Source organism: Acanthochromis polyacanthus, chromosome 10, assembly GCF_021347895.1.
Source record: "Acanthochromis polyacanthus isolate Apoly-LR-REF ecotype Palm Island chromosome 10, KAUST_Apoly_ChrSc, whole genome shotgun sequence".
In the NCBI taxonomy this organism is placed as follows: Eukaryota; Metazoa; Chordata; class Actinopteri; family Pomacentridae; genus Acanthochromis; species Acanthochromis polyacanthus.
The window spans coordinates 19397164-19420733 of NC_067122.1; the positions used below are offsets into that span (position 1 = coordinate 19397164).

The 23570-nt window shown below is 41.2% G+C and overlaps 1 protein-coding gene and 2 pseudogenes across 1 annotated transcript in view; all 3 read right to left on the bottom strand.

Annotated features, from left to right (window-relative positions):
* Positions 1-4186, bottom strand: part of LOC110970715 (protocadherin gamma-C5-like) — a 13790-nt gene extending 9604 nt beyond the window's left edge. The window contains exon 1 of the mRNA XM_051954425.1: positions 1661-4186. Coding sequence (XP_051810385.1) covers positions 1661-3978 — 2318 coding nt within the window. The 5' untranslated portion in view covers positions 3979-4186. The remainder of the gene's footprint in view (positions 1-1660) is intronic.
* LOC110972268 (protocadherin gamma-C5-like) overlaps positions 1-7436 on the bottom strand; it is a 13446-nt pseudogene extending 6010 nt beyond the window's left edge.
* Positions 1-10425, bottom strand: part of LOC110972267 (protocadherin gamma-C5-like) — a 16435-nt pseudogene extending 6010 nt beyond the window's left edge.
* Between the last annotated feature and the right edge of the window lie 13145 nt (positions 10426-23570).

Consider the following 23570-nt stretch of genomic DNA (forward strand, 5'->3'; position numbering starts at 1 on the left):
AGCAATTTCTATTACATGGTCGTTTTTGAGAAAATTAGGAGCGTTGTCATTTACATCTCTTATTTCCACCTCTATCCGGTGTAGCTGTAACGGGTTCTCGACAACGACCTGCAGAGGTAAAACACAACTAGTGCTTTGTCCGCATAAAGCCTCTCTGTCTATTCTGTCATTCACCACCAGCTCGCCCTTCCCCGCATCCACACTGAAATACTGCTCACCAGCCTCGGAGGCGACATGGAGCTTACGGTCAAAAATATCTGATAATCCCAAACCAAGATCTTTGGCTAAATTTCCAACTAGAGAGCCTCGTTCCAGCTCCTCCGGGATGCTGTAGCGAGTCTGTCCGTCTATTGTACTCCACAGGAGAAAGAAATGAAGCCACCAAAGCGCCTGCCATCTCCAGTCTCGGTATCCTATTCTCTTTGTCATCCCCGGTCCGTTACAATGCAACGTTATTTCCCATCGAAATATCGTTTAGAATTAAGAGAGGAATGTAAAAATCCATCACTGACGAATGGCTGCACTCCAAAAATATCCATGTTCATACATCATGAGATGTATATTCAAGAAATATATATTTAATCCGACTGTTTACAGGAACCATCCTCTCTTGTCAGACTCCAAGCAGTGTACTGGCTACAGTGGTGAGGATGGATGGGGGAGGGAGTAGATCTCTTTGTACAACTCGCAGTGCTATTGGTCCACAACAGCTACTATACATCCAATTAAATCAGACAGACGTGTGCCACAGCCAACAGTGCAATTCAGGAATATAAGAAATGGCAGAAAGATGTGCTTACCAGTGAGAAACTACACTTAAATAAAAATACACATATTTTCCCTCATTATTTTAAATTAATGCCATGATGGCAACTCTTGTAATTTGACTGAAACTGCAATTTCAAAATAGATTCACACGAATTTTCCTAGTTGTCTGAAATAAGAGATAAAAAAAGAGACACCTTCATTAGATGCGGAGATTCAATTTAAAAAAGGTCACAACAAGACTCATTTGCCTTTCATGAAAAGCAATGTATTTTTCAATTTTTAATTGTGTTTTAGTCAGTCGTGCAGTAGCATATTAGGCGCTGTCATAGACCCCACACCAGCTAAAAAAAGTCAATATAACTCTGAAAATGCGCTGAATTAGCATCCAATATTACAGCAGTGAGGCTAAAAGATGTCAGAATCCTACAGATGGACTTCCATGTACACAAAAAGTTACTCTTCATTCTCTCATCTATATTTACTTCAGTGCTGAGCAAGATGTTCATGAAAAATATGTGTGTACTTCAGGAATAATGTTCACATGTGAATAAAGACATGTGAGGACTCAAAACATGCCAGTGAACGGCGTATTGTTCTGTTAGGAATGCATCGTAAATCATTACTAAATACAAACGTTTCATGCAACAAGTAAATTTAAATGCTTTTTAATGCAAAAGGCACTACAATATTGGACCAAGAACAGAACCTTATCAGAGTTTTTTTTTTTATTTTTAAATTATGTCACTGTCTGCTCACCTGCTGGCTCTCAAAGGTCCAAGTGCTGTCCGGTAAAGACGCATCCAGAACACTGATCACCTCCTTAAAGTCTGTGGTGCTGCTGGGCTTGATCAAAGTGAAATCACTGTACTCTGACATCGGAGACATACACGACCTGAACGACTGACTCTGAGACAACATGTCTCCTCCCAGGACCTCCACGTACTTTATAGGTCCATCAGTGTTGAGCTGAATCTGCAGGTTCCTGTTCGGGTTCTTGTAATCATCACAGTCGCTGCGTCTCATGCAGCAACTACCGCTGCTCCTGCTGCTCCTCATGCATTTCACCGCCAAGATGACAAAAGTCACCAGAGACAGCACGGACACCGAGGCCAGAGACAGAATCAAATAAAGGGTGATTCTCCCAGTTTTCTTGCTCGGCTCCACAGATTTGTGTCTCAGGTCTAAGATGGGCTCATGGAGACCGTCCTCCAGCAGGATGGACACCGTGACGGTGGCGGACTGGACCGGCTCCCCGTCGTCCTTGATCTCTATCAGCAGCCTCTGAGAGGAGTCGTCCTGCTCGGACACAGCGCGTTTAGTCCTCACCTCCCCTGTGTACTGATTGACAGTGAACAGAGACGCGTCTGTGGCCTCCGACATTTTGTACGAGATCCACGCGTTGTGGCCCGAGTCAGCGTCCACAGCCGTCACCTTGGTAACCAGGTGACCCGATTTGGCCGAGCGGGGCATCCTCTGATGAGAGAGGGAGCCCAGGGCAGCGGAGGAGGGGTAAATAACAGAGGGGGCATTGTCGTTCTGGTCCAGGATGAAAACATGGACTGTGGCGTTGCTGCTGAGAGACGGAGAGCCCTGATCCTTTGCCTGAACCTGAATCTGAAACACCTTCAGCTTCTCATAGTCAAACGAGTGCATGCTGTAGATGCTGCCGTTATCTGAGTTGATGTAAACATAAGACGAAACAGAAACGTCCTGCACTTTAGATTCCAGAATGGAATAAGAGATTTTAGCGTTTTCTCCAAAATCCAGGTCAGAAGCTGATACTGAGTACAGTATAGAACCTGGTACTCCGTTCTCTTTTAAATAAACATTATATGAGGGCTGAGTAAAAATAGGAGCATTGTCGTTTACATCAGCGATGCTGACAGGTATAGTTTTCTTACTAAAGAGTGGAGGAGAGCCTGAATCAGTGGCTGTTATTTCAACATTATACTCTGAGACTCTCTCTCGGTCTAAAGCGCCTCTGGTAACGAGCTCATAATTATTAGAAAACGAAGTTTTCAGAGTGAAAGGAGAACTTTTGGAAAGATGTAAAGTTACTTTACCGTTATCACCGGAGTCAAGGTCTCGTGCACTGATCAAAGCCACCACCGTGCCACTTGGTGCGTCCTCACGTACAGGACTAGGTTTTGAAGTCAGCACTATTTCTGGAGGATTATCATTTATATCCTCTACATCCAACTGTACACGACAATCACCCTCCATTTCAGGAATCCCTTTGTCTTTAGCTGTTATATCAATAAGATATGATTTACTAGTCTCGTAATCTAATGTTCCCTTCAATGTAATTCCTCCTGTTATATCATTGATTTCAAATATTGACAACAAAGAGTCTGGAGTTCGCGATCCAAAAGAATATTTAACTTCACCATTAAGACCATCGTCAGCGTCGGTAGCTGTAAGTTTGATTATAAACGTCCCTTTCGTGCTGTTCTCTTTTACGGACACTTTGTAAAAATGTTCATTAAATACTGGGAAGTTATCGTTATTATCAAGTACAGTAATTGTGATCTTACATGTTCCCGATCTGACTGGAATTCCTCCATCCAGTGCTGTCAACAGCAACTGATGGAGAGAAATCTTCTCTCTGTCCAGTGGTTTCTCTAACACTAATTCTGGGACAGCTTTACCATTTTTAATTTCTTTAAATTTTAGAGAAAAATATTCATTTTTGCTTAAAGAGTATGTTTTCAAAGAATTGCTCCCGACATCAGAATCCTCCGCGTTTTCCAAAGGAAAACGTTTACCAAGAGCAATTGATTCTGGTATTTTAAGATTAATCTCCTGCGTAAGAAAACTGGGAGAATTGTCATTTATGTCTCTTATTTCCACTTCAATCCGATGGGACTGCAAAGGATTTTCAACAACTACTTGCAGAGGTAGAACACAGCTGGCGCTTTGTCCGCATAGAGCCTCTCTGTCTATTCTGTCATTCACCACCAGCTCGCCCTTCCCCGCATCCACACTGAAATACTGCTCACCAGCCTCAGAGGCGACACGCAGTTTACGGTCAAAAATTTCAGATAATCCCAAACCAAGATCTTTGGCTAAATTTCCTACCACAGATCCCTGTTTTACTTCTTCTGGGATGCTGTAACGAGTTTGTCCGTCTATTGTACTCCACAAGAGAAGGAAACGATGCCACCAAAGCGCCTGCCATCTCCAGTCTCGATATCCTTTTCTCTTTGTCATCCTTGGTCCGCTATATTACATCAATTCCTCTGGAAATCGTGTTTATAACAATGCTGGAATCCATGATGGTAGGAAATAGTCCTCTCTCCAAAGATGTGACTGCATTTGAGCACGGCAAAAAGCAAGAATTCATTTAAATCGTAGATAGAGGAACTCATAGCTCTCTCTCCTCGAGCTCATGTCTAAGTATTACAGCACTGAGTCTGCATGGGGGCAGGGACTAGATTGCTTTGTACAGTTCTGAATCCTATTGGTGCGCAGCATCCATTTCCATCATCCAATGAGAGAGACACTGATCGACATTCTTAAAGCGGCAGCAGATATTGTTGACGGAGCTTTTACATGAGGTGATAGGTATAAATATGACTCACTTTAAAATAATATGACGTAAATTTGCTATTACAGGACATAAATGTTAAATTAAAACCACCTTACAGCATCTGTTAAGGACTGCAATAATTATGATTAAACTGCCTATCACACTGTCACTGTCCACTCTCATGGTGCTGATTTTTTTTATGTAGTCGCCTTACATTAAATTGGAGCATGTATTTAACAGAACGTTTCGTTTCTGAATGCATTTATTGTTATAAGCACTTGGATTTGCCTCGACTGACATCAAAATTAGAAGACAATGATAAACGTAATGGAAAGAATACATAGAAATTAGCCAGGGTGGCCATGAAAAACGACAGACAAAGCAGACAGACAGACAGAGCAGACAAAGCAGACAGACAGACAGACAGTGTCCTGTGATTATTTAGAGGTTTGCTCACCTGCTGGCTCTCAAAGGTCCAGGTGCTGTCCGGTAAAGACGCATCCAGGACACTGATCACCTCCTTAAAGTCTGTGGTGCTGCTGGGCTTAATCAAAGTGAAATCACTGTACTCTGACATCGGAGACATACACGACCTGAACGACTGACTCTGAGACAACATGTCTCCTCCCAGGACCTCCACGTACTTTATAGGTCCATCAGTGTTGAGCTGAATCTGCAGGTTCCTGTTCGGGTTCTTGTAATCATCACAGTCGCTGCGTCTCATGCAGCAACTACCGCTGCTCCTGCTGCTCCTCATGCATTTCACCGCCAAGATGACAAAAGTCACCAGAGACAGCACGGACACCGAGGCCAGAGACAGAATCAAATAAAGGGTGATTCTCCCAGTTTTCTTGCTCGGCTCCACAGATTTGTGTCTCAGGTCTAAGATAGGCTCATGGAGACCGTCCTCCAGCAGGATGGACACCGTGACGGTGGCGGACTGGACCGGCTCCCCGTCGTCCTTGATCTCTATCAGCAGCCTCTGAGAGGAGTCGTCCTGCTCGGACACAGCGCGTTTAGTCCTCACCTCCCCTGTGTACTGATTGACAGTGAACAGAGACGCGTCTGTGGCCTCCGACACTTTGTACGAGATCCACGCGTTGTGGCCCGAGTCAGCGTCCACAGCCGTCACCTTGGTAACCAGGTGACCGGCTTTGGCCGAGCGAGGCATCCTCTGATGAGAGAGGGAGCCCAGGGCAGCGGAGGAGGGGTAAATAACAGAGGGGGCATTGTCGTTCTGGTCCAGGATGAAAACATGGACTGTGGCGTTGCTGCTGAGCGACGGGGAGCCCTGATCCTTTGCCTGAACCTGAATCTGAAACACCTTCAGCTTCTCATAGTCAAACGAGTGCATGCTGTAGATGCTGCCGTTATCTGAGTTGATGTAAACATAAGACGAGACAGAAACGTCCTGCACTTTAGAGTCCAGAATGGAGTAAGAGATTTTAGCGTTTTCTCCAAAATCCAGGTCAGAAGCTGATACTGAGTACAGTATAGAACCTGGTACTCCGTTCTCTTTTAAATAAACATTATATGAGGGCTGAGTAAACATGGGAGGGTTATCGTTCACATCAGTGACGCTGACAGGTATAATTTTCTTACTGGACAGAGGAGGAGAGCCTGAATCAGTGACTGTTATCTCAATATTATATTCAGAGGCATTTTCTCGATCTAAAACACCACGGGTAACCAGTGCGTAATTACGCGAAAACGAGGATTTCAGAGCAAATCGAGATTGCTTTGGAAGCTGTAAAGTTACTTTACCGTTATCGCCGGAGTCAAGATCTCTGGCACTGATTAAAGCCACTACGGTACCATTAGGTGAGTCTTCGCGCACTGGCTTTGGATGAGAAGTAAGTATTATTTCTGGAGCATTATCGTTAACATCTAACACTTCAATATGAACTGTACAATGCCCCTCCATCCTCGGACTACCTTTATCTTTCGCACTTAGGTCAATTTCATAATTGGCGGTCGTTTCGAAATCTAATTTACCTTTAAGGAATATCGTTCCTGATACATGATCAATTGTAAAAATAGCCAGAACAGCATCTGATGTGTGCGCTCCAAAAAGTATTCAATCTCTCCGTTCTGACCATCGTCCATGTCTGTCGCTTTTGTTTGTACTATTAACGCACCTTCTGCAGCGTCCTCACTAACAGATACTTTGTATAACGTTTTCTCAAAAGCAGGTACGTTGTCGTTATTGTCAAGTATTGTTATAGTTATCTGGGCAGTCCCTGATCTTACTGGATTTCCTCCATCTAGAGCTGTCAAAAGAAGCTTATGAACAGCCTTTTTCTCTCGGTCTAAAACTTTAGCTAAAATTAACTCGGGGACTTTCCTTCCACCAGCTACCTCCTTTACTCTAATATTAAAACATTCGTCTTTATTGAGAGCGTAAGACTTAAGTGAATTGCTGCCAACATCTGGGTCTATGGCGCTTTCTAGAGGAAATCGAACCCCTGTAACTGTAGATTCTGCAATCTCTAATGTGATATCATTTGAAGGAAATTTAGGCGCATTGTCATTAATATCTAGAATTTCTACCTCAACACGAAAAAGTTGCAATGGGTCTTCAATTACCACCTGCAGTGGTAACACACAGCTGACGCTTTGTCCGCATAGAGCCTCTCTGTCTATTCTGTCATTCACCACCAACTCGCCCTTCCCCGCATCCACACTGAAATACTGCTCACCAGCCTCAGAGGCGACGTGCAGTTTACGGTCAAAAATTTCAGACAGCCCCAACCCGAGATCTTTGGCTAAATTTCCTACCACAGATCCCTGTTTTAGTTCCTCTGTGATGCTGTAACGAGTCTGTCCGTCTATTGTACTCCACAAGAGAAAGAAATGATGCCACCAAAGCGCCTGCCATCTCCAGTCTCGACATCCTTTTCTCTTTGTCATCCTTGGTCCGCTATAACATAGTAATTCCAATCGACATAGTGCACAACAATCTGAAATCCATCATCGCAGGTAAAATTCCCATAGAACGGTTTTCAGAAATTACTTAGCCTGGATGTAAGCCGTAATATAAAACCGTCATATTGTAAAATAGGAGCTCATTGCTCCCCCTCTCCTCTAGCACGTTGCATTCTCAGTGTTACAGCACCGAGGCTGAATGAGGGCAGGGACTAGATTGCTTTGTCCAGTTCTGAATCCTATTGGCGCACAGCACCCACGTCTATAATCCAATGAGAGGCACACTGATCCACACTCTTAAAGTCCCAACACCTATTGTCTCTCTGCGTCTTCACTTTGACCGAAGTAAGTACTCAACAGCCATGGAAAGAGAAAATACAGCGCTGAACAAGTAAGAGAAGAAAAAGAAAGAGAGAAAACTGGCACCGTGGATTTTCTAGTGCATTATCTTCCATTAAGAGTCGCTGTCCACCTTCATGGTGCTGAAGTATTCAGAAATGGCTGTGAAAATGTGCGCTACTGGGAGATTTGTGTTGTGGGAACTGCTTTGGGTATTATGATTCTTCCAGATAGAGAAATAGACAGAAAGATATGTAGACAGAAAGACAGAAAGACAGAAAGACAGACAGACAGACAGACAGACAGACAGACAGACAGACAGACAGACAGATAGATAGATAATATCATGTGATTTTTTTACTTTTTTATTTAAAGCCGTGGATGTTTTGTGCTTACCTGCTGGCTCTCAAAGGTCCAGGTGCTGTCCGGTAAAGACGCATCCAGGACACTGATCACCTCCTTAAAGTCTGTGGTGCTGCTGGGCTTAATCAAAGTGAAATCACTGTACTCTGACATCGGAGACATACACGACCTGAACGACTGACTCTGAGACAACATGTCTCCTCCCAGGACCTCCACGTACTTTATAGGTCCATCAGTGTTGAGCTGAATCTGCAGGTTCCTGTTCGGGTTCTTGTAATCATCACAGTCGCTGCGTCTCATGCAGCAACTACCGCTGCTCCTGCTGCTCCTCATGCATTTCACCGCCAAGATGACAAAAGTCACCACAGACAGCACGGACACCGAGGCCAGAGACAGAATCAAATAAAGGGTGATTCTCCCAGTTTTCTTGCTCGGCTCCACAGATTTGTGTCTCAGGTCTAAGATGGGCTCATGGAGACCGTCCTCCAGCAGGATGGACACCGTGACGGTGGCGGACTGGACCGGCTCCCCGTCGTCCTTGATCTCTATCAGCAGCCTCTGAGAGGACTCGTCCTGCTCGGACACAGCGCGTTTAGTCCTCACCTCCCCTGTGTACTGATTGACAGTGAACAGAGACGCGTCTGTGGCCTCCGACACTTTGTACGAGATCCACGCGTTGTGGCCCGAGTCAGCGTCCACAGCCGTCACCTTGGTAACCAGGTGACCCGATTTGGCTGAGCGGGGTATCCTCTGATGAGAGAGGGAGCCCAGGGCAGCGGAGGAGGGGTAAATAACAGAGGGGGCATTGTCGTTCTGGTCCAGGATGAAAACATGGACTGTGGCGTTGCTGCTGAGAGACGGAGAGCCCTGATCCTTTGCCTGAACCTGAATCTGAAACACCTTCAGCTTCTCATAGTCAAACGAGTGCATGCTGTAGATGCTGCCGTTATCTGAGTTGATGTAAACATAAGACGAGACAGAAACGTCCTGCACTTTAGATTCCAGAATGGAATAAGAGATTTTAGCGTTGTCAGCCGCATCAGGATCAGTTGCAGAAACTGAGCACAAAATATTCCCAGGAGCGTGATTTTCTTTCACATGAACGACATAGGAGGGCTGGGAGAAGACTGGTGGGTTATCATTTACATCTAACAACTCAACCAGTATTATTTTTTCGCTCGTTAGTGGGGGTTTTCCTGAATCAGTGGCACTGATCTTCACACTGTAGCGGTCATTTTTTTCACGATCAAGTGGCCCATTCGTCACTAATGAATAATGGTTTGAGACAGATGGATTTAACTTAAAAGGAGATTTGGGAGATACGCTTAATGCAACCTTGCCGTTGTCACCTGAATCTGGGTCTTTTGCACTTATTAATGCAATAACAGTTCCAATTGCAGAATCTTCTGGAACAGGTGTTGTTAAAGACGTAACAATTATTTCAGGCTTGTTGTCATTAATGTCAACTATTTTGATTTCGACGCCACAGTGTCCATCCATCTCCGGATTACCTTTGTCTTTAGCAGTTATATCAAATCGATGTAAAGTGTTTGTTTCATGGTCTAACATCCCTTTAACGACAACACTTCCAGTAGAAGGTTCAATATCAAATAATGCTAAAATCAGATCTGTAGTTTGCTCTGCAAAAAAATATTCAATTTCTCCATTTAGTCCTTCATCTACATCTGTAGCTTTAACACGCAATACTTCAGTTCCAGGTGTTGCCTTTTCACTAACATTAGCCTCATACACCTGTCTCTCAAATTGGGGCGCATTATCATTGATATCAAGTACTACAACTGTAATTTCAGATGTCCCTGAGCGCACAGGATCTCCACCGTCTACAGCTGTGAGGATAAGGTTGTGCACAGGCAGTTTTTCTCTATCTAGCGGTTTTTCAAGAATCAGCTCCGGGATTTTTCTTCCGTCTTTGTGGGTTTTAACAGTTAGTTTGAAATGGTCATTTTGCTTATGAGATAAGAGCGTATAGAATTTATGCCGACATCAGGATCTTGGGCACTTTCTAAAGGAAATCGCGCGCCAGGATTTACCAGCTCCGCAATTTTCACCACTTTCTCTTTATTAAGGAAACTAGGAGAATTATCGTTTGTGTCCTGTATTTCAATTTCAACTCTGTGCAGCTGTAGGGGGTTATCTATAACCAGTTCTAAAGGCAGTAAACACGACGGTCTTTGCGCACAGAGGTCCTCCCTATCTATCCTGTCTTTCACCACCAGTTCTCCCTTGCCCAAGTCCACGCTAAAATATTGCTTACCAGCCTCTGATGTAATCCTCAATTTACGCCGATACAGTTCAGATACAACCAAACCCAAATCTTTGGCTAGGTTTCCTACCACAGAGCCCTGTTTCAGCTCCTCTGGGATGCTGTAGCGAGTCTGTCCGTCTATTGTACTCCACAATAGGAAGAAATGATGCCACCACAAAAACACCTGCCATGTCGGCAGTTTATTCCACATTATTCCTCGTTCCATGAATCCCATACCTTTTCACTCCAGTCCCTGTTCCTTAACTGATTTAGAGAAGGTTTGTAATCCAACGTAAATGCGTCCTCAGATCTATCAGAGACACTCATGCTTTGTGTCTGCATATGCATCCCTCCCCTCCTGTGCAGAACATTGCAACGGTTACGAGGCTGATGCTTCTCGGTGAGACGGAGTAGATCTCTTTGTACAGCTCTGGCTGTCATTGGTGGACTGAGTATATCTATTTCCTCCAATCATGGCGTCAGTGAAGGACTACAGAACAGTGACGTAAAAGTGTGAGCCGCAGAAAACTCATTAGTATCATATGAAATATCTTTAGTTACTATTCAATAAATAACCTCCTTAACATCTAAAATCATTCACAAACTGCATTTGTGGAATACAATAAAATTATTGCAAATATAGATTAAATATATTCTAATAATATATTCAGTAGCTTAATAACAGCTGTGCAAAAGAGAGGATAAGTACAGTGTCGTCTTAGTAGCTCGATGAATGATCACTGCATGATTAATAATTTATTGATTTGTGTTGATCCATCTATCCTCTTCTCTGTATGTACCTGCTTACATGCACATGCCTGTGTGGCAGTCAAGGCTCTTCATTGCCTTCCTGTGGCAAAAGAAAGCCAGTGCAGCTTGCAGACGTCATGACGTCTCTGCAGCTTTCCGCACGCCTCAGTGAACTAAATCTGACAGCAGCCAACGTAAAGTACCCGTATGGAGGTCTGTAGAGCAAGTGAACAGGGAGGGGGAGCGCAGATGGAGGAGGAAGGGGTTAACTCATGCTATGCTTCTCTCTCCATCTCTCTCTTTCAGGCACATATGCAAACACAGATCACAGATGTAAATAGAGCAAACAGAGCCGATGTAAGAGATTTAAACGAAATATTAGCAGGTATTACCCAGCACCCCATGAAGGCTTTTAATGTCATAAATGGCTGTCATAAATTATTTGAAGTTAAAAATGCCTAAATTCATTGAACAATTAGTAATCTAATGCAACATCTACAAAAATGTATACAAAATAAACAGAATAAACCTCCAGTATTTGGATTAGTTACATTCCCTAAAAGAGGTGGGCGACAGAGGGAGATAGAGAGTCAGTGTCAGAACAACGAGAGGGAGGGGGAGAGCAGCAGAGCTGGTTTCAGCACCACCAGTGTGGACAGCGCCACACAGGCGGCCAGCTGCTGCTGCTGCAGACTGCCTGACTCACACACTGTCACTGAGGACAGCCAGGGAAAGATATTCTGCCTTCTCACTAGTTTTCCAATTGGGCACAAGGAAAAAAAAACAGGGGTGGATTATGCCAGCACCATTGGGGGCATTTTACTATTGTAAACACAATACATAAAGGTAATAATAAGTAAAGACAACTGTAAAATAATAGGCTTGAGATTGTGCTGTGACATTTTCAATAATAACGTTTGGGCTCAAATAAAATACAGTATTCTGTTAATGTTACATGTGTAGTATTTTGTCAGGGTGAAGTGAGAAGCCCAAGATGTTATTTGACTTCATCTAAATAAAGTCTTACATTTTTTCCTGCTAGTTATGTGTGTGTGTGTGTGTGTGTATATATATATGTATATATATGAATACAAAAAAACAAACATGCATCAAGTGTCTGATGTACACAGCTGGAAACACTAATGCATTTAATTAATCTGTAAAATTTCATTTCAAGCCTCATATCGCACATGGATACTGTCAAGCACAAATTGTTCTTCAGTGCCTCTGTTTCCTACATCCTCTTATCTAGTGCAGGTCAGAGCCTCTTCTGCCACACAGTGGACAGGAGGCAGATTGCACCCTGGACAGTCTACCACATAAAATATGATGATATACAAATCACAAGTATACAGTGTTAGCACCACTTGTTCAAAGAGTGACTGTTCAACTTAAAATGATTAGGGAGTCAATGTGCACTTTTAATTTGGCTTTAAATGCAAGGTGTGTATGACCACTTGTATATTCTAAACAACACACAGTATGCTCCAGTTTTGTTAAGACTACAATCTGCTGTATGACATTATTTGGGCCTTTATTATGTATATAAAGAAATGTCATTTTTTTGTATCTGTCTAGATACACTCCCATTTCAGTTTATTAGGCATTCATGGCTGAAACAAATACAGTTTAATTCGACAATCTTGCAGTAAACCCTATCTTAATGACAGTTATATTATTCAGCTCTTTTCTTGTCTTTTTGGAAGCTACATCTTGTGATACTGCATGTTGTTAAATTAAAGTAGGTTTGGTTTGTCTACCCCATGTAAATTAATGAGGGCAGTCTAGATAAGAGAACGGCCTCTCCGCATGCTGCAATACAAATCAACATCATCACAAAGTACTATACATCAATCAAAATGATAAAGTTGAATTGAAATTCCTCTAAAACAGCTGCAACAAAAACTGAACATTATAAAGCTTAATGGGGGGTCTGATGCATTGCAGAACTTTGTGTTAAACTATTATTTTAGCGATATCTGCACTAAATAATCTGAAAACTGAATAAATGAAGAACACTTCACCATATCATGCAACCCAACACAGAAAGCCCCTAAATCAAGGCATCAAAAATGAACGTAGAGTTAAATGAACACCTGTCTCATCTCTATATCCCCCTTATCGTCCTCTGATTATGTTTGGGTCCATAACCTCTCATATATTAGAACACTGTTGGTATGTTTGTGTCACATGATCAGTATTTCTAGCATTATTTGTGCTGTACACTGTCTATCCACTGCATTGTGAAGTTTTATTTAAATACAATAATGTAATACTTTCTAATTTACTATACATCTACATCAGTAAAACCAATAGATACAATCCAAGGTAATAGACAGTATAATCAGTACAGCTTCACTCAGGCAGGAGTTACTTTAACAGCTGGTCTTCTCTGCTAATACTTTCTTTAAACCACATAAGCCTGTTAGGTAAACCTGTCTAACCTATACAATTACCCTGTTCAAATGTAAAGTACTTTGTGTCTTGAAACACAGCGTGTATGGATGAAGGGACTAAATGTTTTGTTTACAGTACAGATTGAAAACTATGTCCATGTGATAATGAGTGTGTTTGAATGAAAAACCTGAGTCAGAAAGAACAAACTCACATCATGCATTGAGCAGTACGTTATTCATACCTGATCCGATGGCTACAAAAGTTACATCCATGGATGCCTGATTGAAATCATTGTCAGTGATGAGTGGGGACACGTGTTTTACATGTGAGCAATGTGCTGCTTGTGGAAAATCTGATTAACTGCTTGACTTGGAACCAAAGTGCGGTGTTTGAGAACTGCTGCAAAAACAGATCCCTGCTGTGGTTTGTATTTGAATTATGTTACTGCATGATGAAGTATGATGTTCAGCTGTCAGCACAACAGTAATCTGTCCTGCTTTACAATCATGAAAGTTTCAACTGTTGTATGTGTTGATGGCAATGCTGTAGGTGATATAGATGAAAACTATTTCTTACCTTATTTGGTGAGTCAGGATTTAACAGGAGTCAGGGAGGAAACAGGAACCGCACCAAGCAACAAAGGGGAGACATGAAAGAGGAAAAACAAGAGAGAGATGTTCTTGGTTAGACTGGTGGTGAGTATACAATTCTGGCTTTGGGAAGTACAGCAACCAACATACTTACCATGTGACTCACAACAAATATGGTTGTAATTATGTGTGATGATTAAGTATGGAATTTCTGTTTTTGTTGATGAATAATAAACAGTCACTTATGATTGGATTGCTCAAACTGTGTCAGCACTGAGTCAGTACAGTAATGATCCTATTAAATGCCTATCTGAGAAAAAAAATATAAAGGTACTGAAAAAATAAAATACTAAAATATAATACTGTCATTTTTGTGTCATATTGTTGACACAACAACAATATAACAGTAACAAACAAGCAGTACATTATAACTTTAATTAACAGAACTGAATTAAACTGAAAAAAGCTTAGTGTCAAAGTTACAGAGTCTAAAGCATGAAATAGCAGATGAGTGTGTATTTGTGTGAATGAGACCCATATGACTGTCTTCTTGTGTACATGAGTGTGTGTGTGTGTGTGTGTGTGAGAGAGAGAGAGAGAGAGAGAGAGAGTAAGAGAGAGAGAAGAAGAACCAAAAGCCAAAGTAGATTAAAATGTTTTCTGACCCTTAAAGAGATTATGAAGTAGCACTGTATCTCCACAAGACAGACAGCAGAGACAGATCTGAAACAAGTACAAGCTCACTGAAAAACATGCGATTTGAAAAACATTGACACACAAAAAATATCAAAATTTAAAAAAATCAATGAAATTAACATTTACTCGAACAATTTCAATTATTTTCAGAGACTCTCAAAATGCAACATAACACACTCATAGGGGAAGATGACAGAACATACTTCGTTGCCCAGTGTGTAAATTCGCAGTCTGAATGAATGACCCAGATACAGTGCATCCAAATAATATACTGCACATAACATTTGAACAAAATTCTATTTTGATGCTTTGGCAGAGAAAGAGTGAGAGAGGATAGAGCTACTTCAAAACTTAATTTTAGTTGTGCTGTCCTTGGGGTGATATACAGTATGTGATGGTAACAATGATGAACAAAAACAAGTAGGATTTATCTTAAAAGAACAATATGACCACAAAAACAAGATATTGTTGAGAAGGACACAGACATTCACTCCAAAATACTGTTGCTGATAATGATGCTACACATCCCACTGTTACAGGTCACTGTGGCTGCTTTACTAAAAATGCATCCAGTCATGATTCAGTCTCTAAACAGCACATGGTGTTTTAATTGATATCATTCAATATAACAAAATAGTATAATAATTGTCTCTCCTTTTCAAACAGAAACAAAGAGATTTTGGTACATTTCAACAACTTTGACTAAAACCACAACACTAAACTGATCATTGCTGAGAGTAATTAAGACTTTGGAAACACTGATGATACCATCAATGTATGAATCATAACTAAAATACTGCACTGCTGCAGAAAATCACTACCCCCAAAGCAACAGCAGGGGGCCTCGAGGCGATGCCCTCAGACAAATCCATCTCTTATTAATGAGATTCTTTGCACTGTGGCCTCATGTTTGTCACAGCTGGTGTGTGTCTGAGTGTCTTTGTAAGAGCAAATTTAGGATTCTCAGACAAAGCAAAGCACCCTCTCCTTTTTTTTACTAGACTGATGTACTGTTGCATTAAAGAACCTGAACATAATATCACCCTACTCCTTATACAAATTAACATATTTTAAGTGATAGCATCAGATCATAGTATTGCTCATACAAAACATGTCACCCAGAACAACAATGAAACAAAAAAAGGACACTAAAAGACTGATGACCCTTTTGCATCACACAAATAAAGAACAAATAATAGAAAATCAGCTAATCTGTGTCCCTACACTCATTATGGACAAGAGTTTGCGAAAGCAGGGGAAGGGAAAACAAACATGGCAGCATATATTAGATCAAAAAATCACAGCCAGCAATGATTATTATCTCCCCCTCCTCTTTCTCCATCACCAGCCACCCCAGGTCTGAGGACGCTGCACCTATTTGCTTAAAACAGGGGTGTTTTTCTCTTCCGAGTATCAATAAGTACATACAGCAAGCACACAGCACAGGGTGCATCTGCTGCTGACCCCCTGTGGGTCCATGAAAAATGGTACAATCCTGCCTGTGAGTCAGCTTGTTGCTATGGTAACACATCCCACCTCCCTTGCCTGCATCCCACCCTGCTTCCTGAGAGCTGGCAAGGATGGCAAAAAAAAAGGAGCTACAAAAACAACATGGAGGTTAAAGAAGACGACCGAGGAAAACACAAGATATTATGCTCACACTCATATCCATATATATGTACGCTGATAATGGGTTCAAAGCACACATTATATGCAGCTGGGCAGTAAAGAACCTCTTGACAAATGGCTGAAAAGTGACACAAATAACATTTTTTTCCCCTGTCACAAATGTGGTGAGCTACACAGGGATGAAATGACAGTGAATGTTGTATAATGTCTTTTTATAGACAGGGCAAAATGTCCTACATTGAGCAATTTTCCTCTCCCTTTCTCTGTCTTTCTTCCTCTGCAGCAGAGTGGTGCAGCTGGAGAGGGGGAGGGGAGGGATGCAGAGAATGAGATCAGGAGAAAGGAAGACTGCTGGAAACTGAGAATGGCTGATGAATCCCGTTTTAGCTACAATTTTACACTATCTTAAATATAGTAACTGAGCAAATGGCAACTATCACAACACATACTTATGTAACTTCTCAATTTGGATGCAGAAATAATGTCGACATAGTCTGTGATAATTATATGGATGTCATACTGGTCATATGATTTAACTGCATTTTAAAGGCAAGTCTAAATTATTTTTTTGAATTATGTCAAAAATATTACTGGTGGGAGCTACACAAGGTCTGACAAGCCGGGGGATTCAGACATAAACAAACAATCATGCCCTACATGTTGAAAATAATCCATAATCCTTCCCAACTTAACTTCCACCTCTGGCACACCAACTCACACAGACAGACAACTTCTGTTTGTTTTAAGCAAGCATGTAGGTAAACACTGTCTTTGGCCAGAATTCCTTTTGCTTTTCTGCAGCAATCAATTGGAATTCCCTCCAAAAATCTCTGAAACTGTCATCGCTTCCATCACCTTATATCTTTAAGCAGAAGTTTCAGCAGACCCTATCTGACCACTGTACATGCTGACTGTTTTCACTGAATTGCTAGCACTGATTTGGGGCGTTTTTAATCGATGTTCAACACTTGTGTGTCCTTTTTTGTATATGTATTGTTTATTAGATATATTTCTTTCTGCCGGGGCCTCTTGCTCTTAATAAAATAAAGAATTCAAAACAATGAGTGAAGTTACTGTAAAACATTATTTCTGCAGCCCTCTGATGCCCTTTAACGTTAAAGCACATTTTCTCTACTCCATTATTTTCTTTGCCATGAAGTCAGGACTCATATGAACCAAAATAAAAACCAGAGACACCTTTCTCTGATGTCAAAGCATGTCATCTTTGACAGAGTTGCATTTTAAATATATCATGGTCACAAATAATTCGATACTAATATCCCTTCATAACAACACACAGTGAGTTGCTGTTACAGCGAAAGTCATCATAAACTTACCTGTCGGCTCGGCCCACTCCTGTAATGTTGCCTGGCTGTAGTATAAACGGCGCAAGAACATCATTCTCCACGACTCCGACACTTAACAGCATTTACTGTTTTATGACAAATTAAGAATACATCGGGTTTAATCAGGGAAACTCGGGCCGATGATGATTAATTTGAAAAGGACTATAATTGGCCGATTTAAAGGCCGGTCGATAAATCAGCAAATCAGCTGGGCCCTACTGTTTACCTTCTTTCATGTGGAGTTGCTTGGTTCTGTCACTTCCGGATGAATTGCTCATTTGCGCATGTGAGACGGCAAGTCTATTTGGACAAACTACCCGAAATGCGTTGCCAGAGACGTTTCAGGGATTTTGAGTCATTTTGCGCTGCAGATGTGTTAAAGTTTTTAATCAGATTAAATGAAAAATGACGATAGATTAATCCATGTTAACGCATTATTTTTGACAGCCATTTGCCATGCCATTGCGCATGCACAAATGGACAGCTGATCAGGAAGTGACAGAACCAAGCAACTGTTTATCCTAGGGTAAACAGTAGGGCCCAGCTGATTTATCGACCTGAAGATTAAACAGGCTTATTATAGCCCTTTTCAAAAATAATCATCATCAGCCGGAGTTTTGCTGATTAAATGCCGATATATTCTTAATTTTTCATAAAACAGAAAATGCTGTTAGTGTCGGAGTCTTGCAGAATGATGTCCTTGCGCAGTTTTAGCCACAGCCAGGCAACATTACAGATGTAGACCGAGCCGACAGGTAAGTTTATGATGACTTTGTGAAATTAACAATGACTCAACATGTCTCCCATTTCAGGTAAGAGAAAAAGTTAAGTTAAAATGATTAACATTACTTGTCTGTCTTCAGCAACTGTCATGATGTCACTCTTAGTTTTACTTTGCCAGAAAATAGTACAACACAGTGAGACAGGCTGTAACAGCAACTCACTGTGTGTTGTTATGAAGGAAATTAGTATTGGACTATTTGTGACCATTATATATTTAAAATGCAATTCTGTCAATGACGACATATTTTGACACCAGAGAAAGGTGTCTCTGGTTTTTACTTAGGTTCATATGAGTCCTGACTTCATGGCAAAGAAAATAATGGAGTAGAGAAAATGTGCTTTAACGTTAAAGGGCATCAGAGGGCTGCAGAAATAATGTTTTGCAGTAACTTCACTCATTATGCTGCTTACATATATATATATATATATATATATATATATATTTCTTTATTTTACCAGGTAAGATGTATATACGTAAGCTTTACATAGTGTCATTCAAAGAAAAGCAAAAGCAACATTTGTTTTTGTTCTGCCATCAATCTAATATACCCAAGGCACAAGATAAACCTGAAACAGAAAAGTATTAACTAGCAAAAATGAAGCGCTACAGAAGCAGGATGGATAATTGCTCAAGAGAAACTTTAAGCCTAAGTTTCAGGATACTATCTACTACTTGGCCATAGCCATTACAAGTTCAAATCTGAATCTCTGTATAAAGCAACAAGACAACAGTCACAGAGGAACAGACAGCAGCAATTGCAAGGTTTGGATAACATTATGTATTGGGGCTGTACTTGTTTTGTTGTGATATTATCATGCTCAGAAAATTTTAAGTGTAAATATCTACTCCATGGGAATGAATACCCATTCATAGGTCCTCAGTATCCCAGATATCTTGTTCACAAACAATAAATGTTAACCACATCCCCAAACACAGTGCACAATGTGTTGATGAGCCCCCCCCCCCCGGCGTAAACATGGGCACACAGCTGCTCACCAGACCACTTAAAAAACAGCTTAAACCTGTGGGAAGCAGGAGCTTCTGCATGTTATGTAGTTTTGTGGTCAGTAACAAGTTTGGCAAATTAATGACTGGCGGTTTATGTAGGATTCAAAACGAAGGACGACAGCTTCAGTGTAGGTTTTTTTTTTTTTAAACAAGAGAAAAAAAACACGATGCAGTGCAGGGTATAATACAGGCTGAACTGTTTAGCTGTTTGCAAAAACTTTCTGTGATCTTTGACTCCCATGGAGACACTGTGGTCAAAAGAATTTATAGTCCTCAGTTAAAAAGCATCACCACTATAAAACGTAGAAAATGAGACATAATGGTTCACACACAGTTGAAACAGGTAAAGCAGACACAGATGCAGGCTGATAATTAAGAGAGACTGCTTCCAGCGGATATGGGGGTTAACACAGTTAACCTCGGTTTCTGCTTTGTAGTTTGTCAACTTCCATTTTCTCATGCACACACCACAACCATCACATAAAAAGTTACCTGCTTGAAGCACATGCACCACCCAGAGTGATGTAGACCATACACAATAGCTGATCCAATGCTTCCTCAGAAAGTAGACAAAGGTCAGCAAACATAGCAGGCCCATCCTTAACCGCATAATACCAATACTTTGACATCACTCAAGCATTAAGCTATTTGTTTAAATAAAGCTTTATGTGACCTACATCTCAAGGAAAGTATCATTTTTACCAGATGTAAGGGAACAAATATATTGTACACAGTCATTTTCCTCACCACAGTTACAATAATAATAATAACAGGTTATTTGCGCAAAATCGGATACATAATTTCTATAAAAAAATGGCACAAGGTTTTCACATTTAGCTGACATTATTAAAACTGGACTGACATACAGGAAGAAATAAATCTGTTCTTTCACTGTGAAATTCTTACTATCAGTTCATATGATGCACATTCAAATCAATATTGAGAGACTTCATGCAGAGCTATATTTCAATACAATCTAGGTCAGTTGTCTGATGTAATTGTTTTGCTCAAACACATTCACCCTCTATTCTGATTACTGACACCCCCCTGTCATTTGTTATATAACCACTGTTTTTCTGCCTCTACTGTTGTCACTTTTCTTCCATTTTTTCATATCTTATCACAACATATACCGGTGTATCTGTGTCTTTCACAGCTCTGTCAACAAATTTAACCAAATGCCACCAAATCACCCTTAAGACTCTCATATTTTTAACCTGTTTCAGCAGACAAAGAGGACTGCAGATCAAAATGGCTGCTGAGCATCAGTAACACAAATACTGCACAGGGATGGTGAGACTGTGCCGGTTACCACGTGCCTCTTCCCCTCCCCCTCTGCCTCTCTCTTCCTCTCCATCACAGCTTTGCTCCCTCGCTCTCAATCTCCACATGATCAGTGTTCCCACTTCCCCTCGAGCAAATTTTAAACCACTGATCAAAAATAGGTCACCCTTTGTATTTTATTTATTTATTGATATAAATTAAAAAATAACTTTGTCAAAATCAAATCACTTTCACCTTCACTCATTTTCAGTCTTTTGCAGCCTGATGCCCACGGTTGCCTCACGTCGTGAAGGGAACTAGGTCACTGAAAAAGTAGTGCACTGCGTGGTTGTGTATTTCTCTGTGAGAGCAATCTGTACCAAAGCTTCAGTAGGGAAAAAGCTCAGACTTCTTTGAAGCTGAAATCTATTTTTCTCCAACACAGATAGGGCTTACAGTACTTTACAATTCAGCCTGTCAAAGTAGAAACAGGTCTAAACCTAGAAACAGTACTTTTACTTGATTTATCTGCACATAACATCATGCTTTACAGCAAGATGTATAATTTCCAAAGCTAGTATATGACAAATTACTCAGTGAGGCTACTGGGGAGAGAAATGGAATTAAAGTGAAAAATTCTAATACAATAGGATATATGTAGTGCCACATAGCAAAAAAAAGAAAAGAAAAGTGAAACTGTGTAGCTTACAAAATACATCTCAGCCCACACAGGTAAACAGGTAGATACATGTATAGCCTCTGTACAAAGCCTGCTACAGAGTCAGCAATGGTGTTAGACAACATGCAGCAAGTGTAATGAAAATGAAGGGGTGTATTTTGAAAGGGAAATGAAAAAATGGAATAAATGGGTTTGAATAACATTTTAATGAATTGTGTATTCTATGTGCTACTGAGTATTGTTTTCGAGAAAGGTGGACAGTAAAAGTTAAAAAATTAAGGGTTCATGCTTGCCGACACGATAACAGAAAAATTAATGATGAATTCAACAAAGAAAATCTGTATTCAGTGCCAAAATTCCTGCTATCCTTCTATATGAAACACTGTTTACTGATTAAATCACAAGACAATCTTAATCTTTCAGCCATAAAATACCTTTTAAGAATATCTGCTGACAACTTGGGGCACTAAGTCTGAGATTGTGTAAACATTTCAGTGAGTACCTGCAGCAGATACATTATCAAAACTATCCAAATATTAACTAAAGGTAAAGGTACTAAAAGGTACAAGGGTTTTAAGGCATTAAGATTTTGTCTGCTCTCACCTCTGTAAGCATATTCTCTGACTCTGTTTTATGCCGTGGCATTGTCGTGGTAGCATTACGATCAACACTCAGAGTGCTTTGACTGAAGGGTTGGGAACACTTCATATCACTCATCCGAGAGTCAGTCGTTCCGTACACCTCATAACTGAACCCCTGCTTCAAGGTACCAGTCCCTCCTACGTCTGCGTAAAGGGGTGGGTAATATGGAATAACAGGAAGATTCCCACCGGATTTGTAAAACAGGCGCTCACGTCTCCATCTGTAGATTTTTACCGAGATAATAACCACCAAACACGTGATGAAGAGGAAGGAGACCACAGCCAGAGCCAACACTAAGTAAAAAGTCAGGTTGTCATTGTACTCCTTGTCGTGTGGAAAGTCACTGAACTCCGACAGAACTTCAGGGAAGCTGTCCGTCACCGCCACGTTCACAATGACTGTAGCTGAACGAGAGGGCTGCCCGTTGTCCTCCACTATAACACTCAGTCTCTGTTTCACTGCATCTTTATCACTCACTTGGCGGATGGTTCGGATCTCTCCATTCTGGGAGCCCACTTCAAACAGAGCCCTGTCTGTGGCCTTCTGCAGTTTATACGACAGCCACGCATTCTGTCCAGAGTCCACATCAACAGCCACCACTTTGGTCACCAGATAGCCCACATCTGCTGAACGAGGAACCATTTCAGCCACCACAGAGCCACCAGTCTGGACTGGATACAGGACCTGAGGAGGGTTGTCGTTCTGGTCCTGGATCATCATTTTCACTGTCACATTGCTACTGAGTGGAGGAGAGCCTCCGTCTTGCGCCTTGATTCGAATATGGAACTCTTTTGTTTGCTCATAGTCAAAGGAACGCACAGCAAGTATCTCCCCACTCTCTGCATTCACTGAAAAATAGGCTGAGGCTGACATCCCATTCAGTTGGCTATCCTCAAGGAAATAGGAAATGCGAGCATTGCTCCCATAGTCCATGTCGCTGGCTTTAACAGAGAGGACTGACATGCCAGGTGAATTATTTTCAGCGATGAAAGCTGTCAAAAAGTTTTGTGTGAACACTGGCGCGTGGTCATTTACATCTGATACTCTCAAATTAATAGTCTTGTTTGTGGAATAAGATGGTGAACCCTCATCAGTAGCTGTTATTGTTATATTATATTCTGGCACTGTTTCACGGTCCAAAACATCATCCGATATGAGGCTATAAAAATTAGCGGTTGATGATTTGATTTTGAAAGGTAAATCTGGGCTAATGAAACACCTAACCTGGCTATTTTTACCAGAATCCAGATCTTTGATATTGAGCATTGCTATGACAGTATTTATGGCTGAATCCTCTGGTATGGGATTGGAGAGGGAAATTATGCTTATAACAGGAGCATTATCATTTAGGTCAGACACCTCAATTAGAACCTTAGCTGTGTCTGTTAGTCCTCCTTTGTCAGTAGCTTCAATGTCTATTTCATAGTGTTTGGTCTTTTCATAATCTAAAACACCAGTTATAGTCATTTCCCCGGTTTGGGGATCCATATTAAACAGTGATGATGCACTACTGGTATGCTGCGAGAAGGAATACAGGACCTCTTCGTTTGTTCCTTTGTCATTATCAGTGGCACTGACTTTTAATATAATGGTACC